The 11,389-nt window shown below is 31.5% G+C and overlaps 2 protein-coding genes across 4 annotated transcripts; both read left to right on the top strand.

Moving 5' to 3' along the window:
• The first annotated feature begins 540 nt into the window (after positions 1 to 540).
• Positions 541 to 1,183, top strand: LOC105787355 (VQ motif-containing protein 8, chloroplastic). The gene has a single exon (XM_012613711.2). The coding sequence runs from the start codon at positions 585 to 587 to the stop codon at positions 1,047 to 1,049; it is 465 nt and encodes a 154-aa protein (XP_012469165.1). The 5' UTR covers positions 541 to 584; the 3' UTR covers positions 1,050 to 1,183.
• Positions 1,184 to 3,425: 2,242 nt separating this feature from the next.
• Positions 3,426 to 11,359, top strand: LOC105786271 (uncharacterized). Of its 3 annotated transcripts, none has more exons than XM_012612639.2 (15): positions 3,426 to 3,604; positions 3,803 to 3,953; positions 4,375 to 4,433; positions 4,549 to 4,678; positions 4,794 to 4,882; positions 4,971 to 5,118; positions 5,201 to 5,388; positions 5,516 to 5,730; positions 5,870 to 5,968; positions 6,458 to 6,576; positions 7,954 to 8,055; positions 8,635 to 8,744; positions 9,743 to 9,830; positions 10,099 to 10,298; positions 11,015 to 11,359. In XM_012612639.2, the coding sequence occupies exons 2-15, from the start codon at positions 3,843 to 3,845 to the stop codon at positions 11,220 to 11,222; spliced, it is 1,866 nt and encodes a 621-aa protein (XP_012468093.1). In that variant the 5' UTR covers positions 3,426 to 3,604; positions 3,803 to 3,842; the 3' UTR covers positions 11,223 to 11,359. The 3 variants fall into 3 exon arrangements, with proteins under 3 accessions (XP_012468093.1, XP_012468090.1, XP_012468091.1); XM_012612636.2 differs by having other exon boundaries at positions 3,426 to 3,622; XM_012612637.2 differs by having other exon boundaries at positions 3,426 to 3,622; positions 3,756 to 3,953.
• Positions 11,360 to 11,389: the final 30 nt, after the last annotated feature.

The following is an 11,389-nucleotide window of genomic DNA, read 5'->3' as shown; positions in this document are numbered from 1 at the left end:
TTTTTAACAGTTTAATTGAATTCATAAAAAAACTAAACTAAACTTTGTACGTTAGCATGAGATAAAATGGCATGATACGTATTACTACTTAATTATTCCATAAACCAGGTTAAGTTTTAACATTTGTGGGTATATTTGAAGGTACGTAGTGTAGTTTGAAATTAAATTTCATCATGTCATTGCAAGAAGAATACAAAGTTGGTAGAAAAAAATGGAATTTGGGTATCCCACAGATCAAAGAATAAAAGAAATAAGATAATTAATGACCTTGACTTGACTCATCAATTTGTCATCTTCCCTTTGCTATTGATTGCTCAACCAAAAGGTTTTCAAACCAACACCCTTTTTGAAAAATCCACAGCCGGCAGAATCTACCAAAAACTCCATACTAATATAATATTACGAAGACTTATTCAAACCTACAGACCCAGTTTTTCTTGCCATTTTCTTGTAATCCCTTTGCATATGTTTGGACTCTTTCTTTACTTTTGCACTGTCAACATATATATATAAATATAAGCCCATGGTTAATGTTGATCTTTAAAGCTTGCATGTGCTAAAAAAACCAAGTTCAGTCTCAAAACATGAGTCTTATCAAGCACTCCATTAGAGGAAGATCAGAGTTGCAGGGTCCAAGGCCATCACCGTTAAAGGTTAGCCATTCTTCATCGTTGATCAAGAAAGCATCGCATGGTAATATTCGGAATCGAATCAATAGTAGCAGCAGTAAAGTAATCAATCCTGTGGTGATTTATTTGAGGTCGCCGAAGATTATCCATGTTAGACCCGAGGAGTTTATGAGCCTGGTACAACGCCTTACGGGGAAAGACTCGTCGTCAAGGGATGAATCGTGTAATCGGCTGCCGTCTTCTTCTTCTTCTTCTTGGAACATGGCGGCGGCGGAACCGGCCAAGGTGACTAAGAGAACATCAGCAGGAGATAATTTGTTTGATGCAGAAATGTCGAAGCTGGCTTTTAATGGGGTTGAACATGGTGATCAAATTCTTGAACTGTCTCCAACTTGGCTACGTTGTTTAGCTTGTGTATAGAAGTTATGTTCTTGATTTTATGTGAAAATGTTACTACAAGCTAGCTAGATTTTGATAGTATAACAGTAAAATTTGTCTAAAAAGTTAAAGATTTTGATTGTTGTGGATCATTAGATTATCTGTTTGCTTCAAGGCTTTGAACTTTGGCTACTGAATTTATTTTCTCACTGTCTCAATCGATCTATTAAATTACTGGAAATCGAATTTCATGATTTTTATTTCCAATCTATAAATACCTCATTATTTTTTCAAATTCTCAAAAAATATTATTCTGTGTACTTCATTTATTGGGAGAAATGGTGGATAACACATTGCAAATTATGTTGTGAATATGGTAAAGTTTCAAACCTGTTTTTTTTTTTTTACAATTTTTTTTAGGATATTGCAAAATTAAATTTTAATGTTGTATTTTTTTGAATATTGAAATGATCAAGTTCTTTAATTTCTACATAATAATATGGAATTCTCGAAGGTTGATGAAGGTAGCAAAAGGGTACTTGGAAACAGTTGGTTTGTGACATCTATGATGACGAAGTTTGTTATGATACTGAAATTGTCAGCTGCTATTAAAAATCGCTTTCATTTTGGGCACTAAAAAGACTTTATTGGGTAAAATGAAAACTTATTAAAATTGAGTGTCTAAAATGAATGAAAAATAACATTAAATTAACAAAATATGACCAAAATGAAAACTGTTTTTAACGGCAATGCTTAGAAAGCAAACTTTTTTTTTCGGTACTCAAAATAAAAATTTATAAAAGTTGGAAACCAAGTTATATTAAATAATTACTTAGCTTCTTTAAATCTTCTAAAAAACAAAAATAAATCTCTCCATTTTTTAGTGTAGAAAATGGTTGATTCAAGGTTCTAAGAACTAACACGTTACAAATTATGCAATCAATATGGTAAACTTTTATATTTTTTAATTTTAAAATTTTTATGAAAATATTTTTAAGATATTGTAAAATTAAATATTGATATTGTGTTTTTTGAATAGTAAAATAATCGAGTTCTTCAACTTCGACATAATTTGGAATTCTCGAAGGTTAATGCAAGCATCAAAGGACACTTTGAGACAATTGATTTGTGGCATCTATGATGAAAAAGTTCACTATGATATTCAAGTTATTAGCTACTGTTAAAAGTCGTTTTCATTTTGGTCAAAAAAAAAATTTAATAACCAAAACGAAATTTTATTAAAGTTGGGTGACTAAAATGAGTACAAAATAACATTAAATTTACGACAGATGACTAAAATAAAAACAATTTTAACGATAGTGCCTAAAACATAAACCATTTTGGTGCTTAAAATAAAGACTTATAAAAGTTGGATGACTAACTATATAATTTGCCCTTCTATAAATTAATCACTTTTAACTTTTTTAATCTTATAAAAAATATCTCTAACTTTTCTCTTAAACCCTCCCCCAAAAAAAACAAAACCGAATCTCTTATATATATATTTTATATATTTCTACTTTACATCTAATAATTTTAAGCTTAAATAATAATAATAATAATAATAATAATAATAATAATAATAATAATAGTCACTCTCCATAAACTACTCACCCATTAAAAAAATACAATAAAATTAATAAACTACATGAATTAGTATTAATATACTTCCTTGTATATAAAATATTTCTGAAGACTTTAGTGTGGTACATGTCACTCATTTAACTTTTCTGAAGACTTTAGATTCCACTTGTATATAAAATATTTCTTCTAAATTATATATATTTGATTATTATAATTTTAGAAAAAAAGGAGAAGAGAATGATTTGAGTTAAATCCGTACCATTTAGATGTTTAGATGAGTGTTTTAACATATATAATTTTTAAGTTATCGGGTTTTAAAATTGTTATTCTAATACTTTTTCTGCTCAGTATTATTTGTATCATTGAAAGGTCTCATTTCCTTTTCTCTTTTATAATTAAGTTTTTTTTTTCATGAAATAATTTTGAATGTCACAAGTTTGTAAACTAAAATTTAAACAACTTTCTTTTTCGATCTCAGGCATTAATCATCATATCGAATTGAATCTAAGGCATGATCCACCATATTGACCGTCAAATCGTTACTTAGAGTTTGCTAGCCATACTTAAAAGAAAACCTTATCCGCCCAATGAATTAAATAAAGTTTTCGACAACTTTTAAATAGTTCAATGATTATTTTGTAACTTTTTGAAATTAAGTGACTAAAATGTAAATTTACTAATAATTTAGTGACTTTAAGTGTAATTTAACTTAGTTTTTAAATTTCCAACCGGGAATTTGATAACGGCCGGATAACGCCGTCAGTTGCTGGAGGGAAAATCCAAATGTTCAAAAAACAAATAAAACTCCAAAAAATTTCAGCTTTTCAACTTTACCGCAATTTCTCAGTCACACTCTCTCACTCTCCCTTCTCCTTCCTCTCCATGATTTGCCCTAATAATTTCATTCACTTCGGGGCAAATTAATTATTCGGGGCAAATTAATTATCTTTCTCCAAAACCCTAGATTAATATCCGATTGGGAGATACCCCGATTTTCTTGGATTCTTTAATCGGTGCATTTCTTCGCTTTGGTAAAACCCGGATGTGAATATTATTTTTATATGAAATCTATTTGGTTTTGTCACCGATATATATTTATTCTGATTTTGAGATTATGAGCAGCAAAAATGCCTATATTATTTCGATTGTTTGTACTTTTTTCAGATTAGGAAGAAATCGGCATAATTGCTGGTATTGATTTACTATTTTAGGTAAAGTAATCGCGATTATTGTTTGAGTGGACTCTCGGATATGGCGAAGGTAGCTGCGCATAGTGCCTTAACTTCTACTTCGCAACAAATTGGCGGGGATGCTCTCAAAATTGGTACATCAGTTAAAAGGAAGACCCCTTCGGAACTTAGAGTATTGTTTTCCCCCTCTAACTTTTACTAGCATTGTTGGGATTGGGCATTGTAATTGTTTCGGGGGTGGGGAAGATGTTTTGATAATGCAATAGCACATTAAAGAGATAAATTTATCGTTTGTCTCCAGTATCTTTTTAGGCAATGGCTTCTTTGGTTATATATATTTTAATTTGTCAGAGAATAGTTCACTGCTTCAAGTTTCCTCAGTCCCCTAAATCATAGCTCTGATCATGATAGTTAATTTGTTCATTCTTCTTATGTACCTTTTTCTCATATTTTCTCATTTTCAGCTGTACTTTTTCTACATCATTTGGTCTAGAACCTAGAGTAATTGATGCTAAATAGACAGCAGTTTAGTTAACTTTATGAGGAAGTGTATTTTATAGTCTTATGCTTTATAGTAAGTGTTTATATAACAGGGGGAACAATTAAAGCGGACAAATGTTGCTGAGCATGTTAGTAAATCTTTGGCCCCAAGGTAAGAGTTGTTATTCTCTTCCTTCTGTCCAGTGCTATTCCTCTTTGTTTACAGTTATTTTTTTAAGTTGCAACCATCTTAAAACTTTGTTTTTTTCCCCCATTGGTCATGCTAGTGAGATGGAGAATGGACTCAAAAAAGCAGATCCGCAGAGAAATCCAAAATATATTGACATCCGTATGGATGAAGTATTTCCTGCCAAGAAACCGAGATTCAAGCTGCCTTCAGGAAAAGAAAATGCCAAGGTTACATCTCCAGAAAATGCATATGATAGAAATATCTTAATGCAGCTAAAGTTTTTATTAGTCATAAGTTAATAACTAGTTCATTGATTTGTTCAATCGTGCTATTATTTTGCAGGAAAATAGTTCAATTGAGCAAACTAGCAGCCTAAAGAAAATCTCTGCTTTTTCAAATTTGGCTGCCAAGAGAAGGCAACAGCTTTCATGGTATGTCTGTGTCCTAGTATTCCATATCTGGTACGTAATAATTAGACTTACTATTTGAATTTTTTGGTCATGCATTGTTGCTTTACAGTCCAGAGGGTTCTGTTGCTTCTGTTGATGTTCCAAAAGATGATGTGCCCCATCGAACACTTGAAAAATGCAATCAGGGTACATTTCTCAGTGTTACCGAGCTTTCAACAGGGGGCCAAAAGTTATCAGGCTTGGCAGCTGTTGACATGGTATATGCTTTTAGCAGCTTTGAGCTTTGATTACGTTGATGATGTTTTTCCCCCCCTAAATCAACTACCAATTGTTTTGTAGGATAAAGCATTGAAAGGACTAGCTGCTTGTGAAGCAATCCCGAATATACCTCCTGAGTCTTCTGAAAGATTTGATGATATTTCATCAGGGAACTTCTGCTCTGATTTCCATGTCACAGGACAGAAGATTCCTCTGGATTTTACTTTGAAAACTTATGCACAATTGGTGTCCTCCTCCCCAGTGAATTGGTGAATAAACCTGGTTTTTTTAATATATATTTCTTCTACTTGGAGATATGATCATGTTTTTTTGCAAGATTTTTATTTTTCTTGTACATGCATGCACGTATATATAATATTGTTTTGTGGATTTCAGGTTACATAGGTCAATGATGTGTGGTACATATAATGGTATGCCTCAATTTACCTCACATTCTGGTTCTTCCAAGGGAAAAAGTATTTGCAGTGCTTCTCAGACCAGGCTGGCTTCCCAAGTGTTGAATTCTAATGCATTACATTCTTGGATTTATCCTCAATCTACCATACCACCTTCTCTCATTTCAGTATTGATGTCAGTAGCAGCAGATGGAGGTTTGTTTAATGAAATTTTTGTGTTAAATTCCCTCTCCAAATCCTTCTTGTTTGTACACCAACAAACAAACACATGCCTCGAGTGTTCCTTCTCCATCTATCTGTTTTTATTTAACTGATGTTGTCACTTGTTCTCCAGTTGAAATGGATTTCTTAAGAAAACGACTTGGGGCATGGGAGGAATCATTTCGAAGTCTCTACTATATGTTTCGGGAGAATGCTTGTTGCATATTTTATGGTAAATATTTGTCATGCTTATGACTTTTCTCCTTATCTATTTCCACCTTTGAAACCGTGTTCCAATCTTCTTCCACTGTTGATTGAATTAAGTCTTGAGGATGATGTTTTCTCTTGTCCTGAGAACATCTAGGTATTTTATTTAGTGCACACACATGCCTGCAACTACATGTCTTGTAATGCTTGCATTTTCTTGTTCAATTCTATTCTGCTTGTGTCTCATTGTTGGTAAATACCATGTGCATCTCATGCATATGCTTACTCAGGGGATTGTATTTGCTATGTGTTGCTGAGTCCTTTTCTGAAGAACACATACATGCTCTCCATCAGCCAAGAAGTTCTACTTTGTTTCATCCTTGATTTCACATTGTCTTTCTTCTTTTCAAGACTGAATTCTGCTTTAAGTTTTATGTTGGAATGTAATGCTCACTTAATTTGTTTAAAAGCATAAAACTATATCTTGGTAATTATTTTTTTGGAAACTTTCTAGTGTGTACTTCACATTTTGTGGTGATGTTTGCTGCTGCTGATGGCTCGGGAAGAAGTAGATCATACCATGCTTATATCTCTCAGTCAACTAGAGGTTTGAGGTCATCACTAAAGGAGCAAGTAAGATGCCACTCTTAACTAGTTAAACTATTGCATAGTGTTAGTAATAATGATTACTATAAACTCCATGGAAGACCATATCTGATTAATACTAAACATGGCCTTTTAGAGAGTTTTCTGTAACAGTATTCCGGTCATGTGGTATGAACTGCAAGGGTGCAAAGTGATTTTGCTTCTCTATATAGCTTGTTGGCATATCTGTATGGAAGTGATTATGCTATTCTATAAATGCTTCATTCTAAATTCTCTTTTTATTTCACTTTCTGATCTAATTGAATTAAAGTTTAATGATGCTCTGATCCAGTTCATTGTAACCTAATAAGTGGTGGTAATGAGGTGAAGAACTTATAAGATGCCTTTTTTTACACATCTAGTGATGATTTTATAGATTTGGGGCTTGGTTGTAGTGTTCATGGCAGTATTATAAAATAAAATGGTAGACTGATGGCGTAATAGTTAAAGCAGCAGTACCTAAAGCTAAAACTTAGGGTGTGTTTGATAAACCATTTAAAAGTTTTCATTTCATTGCAAATGAAAACTTTCAACATTTGATATTTTTAAATGCGTTTTTGATAATAATTTAATTTTTACTTAATATAAAATTTTCAACAAAAAGTGTTGAATAAGATAAGTAAATAGGTAGCTACTTATCACTTAATGTAGAAAATATTAAGTCGATTTTACTTCATTAAAAATTGAAATAAACTACCCTTTTAAAAAATGAGATATTCAAATTACCCTATTAATCTTTCATCCAAAACTATCCAAAATAATATAAATTAATAGGATTAAAATTAAAAATAAATAATGTTTTAAAATTGATATTTATTTTATCAAACAATATAATTATATTCTGTACTTATATTTACTAATTTACCAAACAAATTTTTAATATAAGTTCATCACTTATAAAAAATTTCAGTACTTAAATTCAGTTTATCAAACACACCCTTACTTAAAAGCAAGTTTTGCTCATGCTAGTACTATAGAGAAGTTATTGCTGAATTTACAAACATTTCTGCAGCACCGCTTGAAATGGCTGTTAGTTTCAGATTTTTGTCTTGTTTTAGAAGCAAAAGTAGACCAATAGTTTCTAAAGTCTGAGAATTGATACAAGCTTTTGCCAACCCAACTTGTGACTGTGGAAGAGGGTACATGAGCAATAGGAGATTGTCCATGTCGTTTATGTTCGTTTATGTTGTTCTCTTTTTAGGAAGCTATAGAGGTTGGATCAATCAGCTGTAGTTTTAATTGAAATAATATATTCATCAGCTTCTATGCTGGTCATTTCTATATAGCTATTTGATTAATTTTCTTGCTTTATTAATGTCAGATGCTAACTTTTTCTCTCTACCGGTTTTCTTTAATGTTTCCTAGGATGTTTCTTTTTCTATGCCTCTTTGCCATTCTTATGTAGAACACGTCACCACTGAGGATCTCTTAGAGCTTTCAGAAATTGAAAAGCATAATCTGGGTCAGGTTTGTCCATCATCTTGTGCTGATAGTTTATGTAATTTGACTTCTGACTGAATTTATGCCTTGGGATGGATCATGGGTTGCTTTTTTGGTGAAATATTTTGAGACAAAAATCAGACTGTCAGTTTGATAATTCGGTTGAGAATCTTGCTCCACCTGCTTTTTGTTCTGGAATTGTTAACTGCTTGATATAGAACCAAGTTCCTTAAAAGATTTGGGCATTTTGATTTGGATATGTTATATTCTTGTCTCCCTTCCATTTTCATTTTAGTGTCCTTTTCGTGTCCTGCGTGCTACTAAGTTGGTATCCAAGTTTCAACTTTAAACTTGTGACTTAAAAAATTCTAAAACGCATTTAGAAATATTACCAGTTGCAACTGAGCACTTGTAGAAACCCACAAGCTAAGTAATAGTAGTGGTCCCTTGTATTCATCTCCTAAGTGATTGTGCGTTTCTAAAGAGGATGCTTAAACTGAAACAAAACTTCATTGTAACTATTACACCTCTTTGCTCGTCGTTTGGGATATCAGTTCATTTTTCTTATGCTCAGTATTCATTCCAGTACTTTTGAAATTGCTGCAGACTCGACGCATGAATTCCTTCTCTGATGTTGATAATACTCCACAGTCTTTGCTGGCTTTCAGTGGAAAGGAGAATGTACATGGTTTGTATGAGATTTTGTTAAATTATCGGTGAGTTCGTTTCTTTATTTCACACAAATTGCTCAGTAGACTAATATATGATTTCAAGTTCTTGTTTGATCATGTTGAAAGAGATAGTAGTTCCCTTTTATTAGGGGTGTGCATTTAGTGGTTTGGTTTTATATATCAATAATCGAATAAGCCATCAAAATGGAATAAACTGAACCAACTCTATTGCCAAAACTGAATCAATTGAACCAAACTTCTTTGGTTCAGTTTGGTCAGGGTTTTAGGTTTTTGTCTTTTAAAAAAAAAGATTTATTTATAAATTAAAATAAAAAATTATCATTGTAATTTACAAATTTTAGAATTATAAGATTTATCATTATGCAAATGTCAATTGAATTCTTTTATTGTTTGATTATAATAAATAAAAGAAAAAGGCAACAAATTTGAGGAAATAAATGTATTATCGGTTTTACAAAAATGCTATATTTTATTAAGCATGTATTATAATTGATACTTATTTACAATATTTGATATTTAACATTTAATGCATTGGTCAGGTTTTTATTGTTTGAATTCTTTTATCGGATGGATTTACAAGGATGGATTTTAGGTTTAGTTTTAGGTTTTTTTTAGATTAAATTAATTAGTTGGATTGGGTTATTCAGATGTTTTATATTTTGTTTTATATTTTATATTTTGGGTGCGGTTATTTTATTTTAATTTTTGGTTGGGTTTCTATTTTGAGTTTAGTTGTGTTGTGTTGGGTTTTGTATGGATATTTGGTTGGATATGGGGTATTTATTATCTTAAAAATTAATCAGTTTATTCAGTTTGAATATCCAAAACTGATAACTAACTGAATAAATTGCCAAAACCGATTAAGCTAACCAAATAAATCGAAAATTGAATAAATTGACTTACTTCGGTTAAGTCATTCAGTTTATTTAGTTTGATTGACTTTTTGCTTGCCTCTACCTTTTATCTGCATTGTCTTGCTAGTTGCTACTATATGTGACTATTTTCTGTCTATCCATGTTTAGATCTTTCTTGACTTTTTTGAATACCGCGGATGTTCCTCTATTATATTCGCCTGTGCCATTTCAACATGCTGCTCTTTCTGTCCCTGAGGTGAGTGACATTTCTAGAAATAATATTTTCATCTCTTTTAGACTTCGTTGGTTGTAAATACTAAATGTTTATTTAGTCACATAATCTGGTCCACTACCCTTAATGCCTCTTCTGTATGACATCTTTTTTACTTGTGTTGCCATCGAATGGCTGTTTGACATAAACATCACATTTTTCTTGTCACATAAAATAAGGATTAATACAGAAAACTTGATCATGCTACTTAGCAAAACCTGGTTATATGTTTCAATGTGATTTTGATGTTTAGGTTAGATGCATGGAGATAAAAAGACCTGATCGTGGTACTGCTCTTCCCCATGGATCAATCTTGAAAGACAGTTGCTCCATGCCAAATTCATCTGCTGGTCTTTGCTATAGCATTGAAATCAAGGATTCATACATTCCCCCTTGGATTATCAGCAACATGTGTGCTCAAATGGTCTCTAAAGGACAAAGCTTTGAAGCAAGGTATGCTATACTTTCTTTTCCTTATATCAAATTATTGCATTCTATAAGATTTCTTAACATTTGTTATATAGGGTTATTAAATGGATCTTCATCATGTAAATTAACATACTAGTTACAAATGCTAGGAGTCGTTTAGTTCTCAGAATGTAAGATTAGCTCTAGGAACAAGATTATTATAACGTAAAATTGTTTAGTACATTTTATTAAGTTGCCATTAATAGAAAATAAAGATGAAAAAGTTATAAAACTATGCTTAGAGTAAAACTCAACTACGAAAATATAGAAAAATTAAGACAATAATATAATAATATATAAAATGTAATAGTAATAGGCAAATTTCACTTATAGTAAATAAACAAATATAGTTGAAATGTTACTTGAGAGAATATATTAAAAACTAGAGAATTTGATATCTGTATTTTATTATTTTTCGTTTTGGTTTAATGAAAATGGATTAAAGTCATTAAAATGGGGTAAAACTATAAAAATCTGACACTACTACGATAATGTAAGATTATCTAAAGAAAAGGTGGTAATGAAATTATTCCTGTATATTTCAAAAATTTGATACTGTTGGTATTATTATCATTATACTGTCTCAAGATAAATTTACTCCATCCAAACATGAGATTGTATAGATTACCACTGGTAATTTTCAGCTTTTCAAAATTTGACACTTGGTAATATCATTCTGATATTATCTGGGTGGTTTTCAGCTTTACAACGGAGCATACCTCAGTTGGGTTAAATATTGGAGTGGGGGCAGTTTGTGAAATTGGTGATAGTAGTGAAGCCACTCAAGAAACAATAGGGTATGCTTTTGATATTCCTGGAGTTATGGTTTCCCCTCATTTGAATTCAGGTTTAGTAAAGGGGTTGAAATACTGCAATGATGCATATATAGTGTCTCTAACCCCTCTATGATATAATCTTGATACTCAATCATCTCCACACCCAAAAAAACTATATTAATGCCTTTATATATGTATTCTTATTTGATTGACTATAATTTTATTGATGCCTTTATTACATTTGTTGAGGTTGAATCCTTCTTTCATTAACTAGAAGCTGCTGGTTTTTGGCTTTGAATT

The sequence above is a fragment of the Gossypium raimondii genome, chromosome 1 (genome assembly GCF_025698545.1).
Source record: "Gossypium raimondii isolate GPD5lz chromosome 1, ASM2569854v1, whole genome shotgun sequence".
Lineage (NCBI taxonomy): Eukaryota > Viridiplantae > Streptophyta > Magnoliopsida > Malvales > Malvaceae > Gossypium > Gossypium raimondii.
Note: the sequence above shows the minus strand (reverse complement) of the source record. Positions and strands in the feature narration are given on the sequence as shown.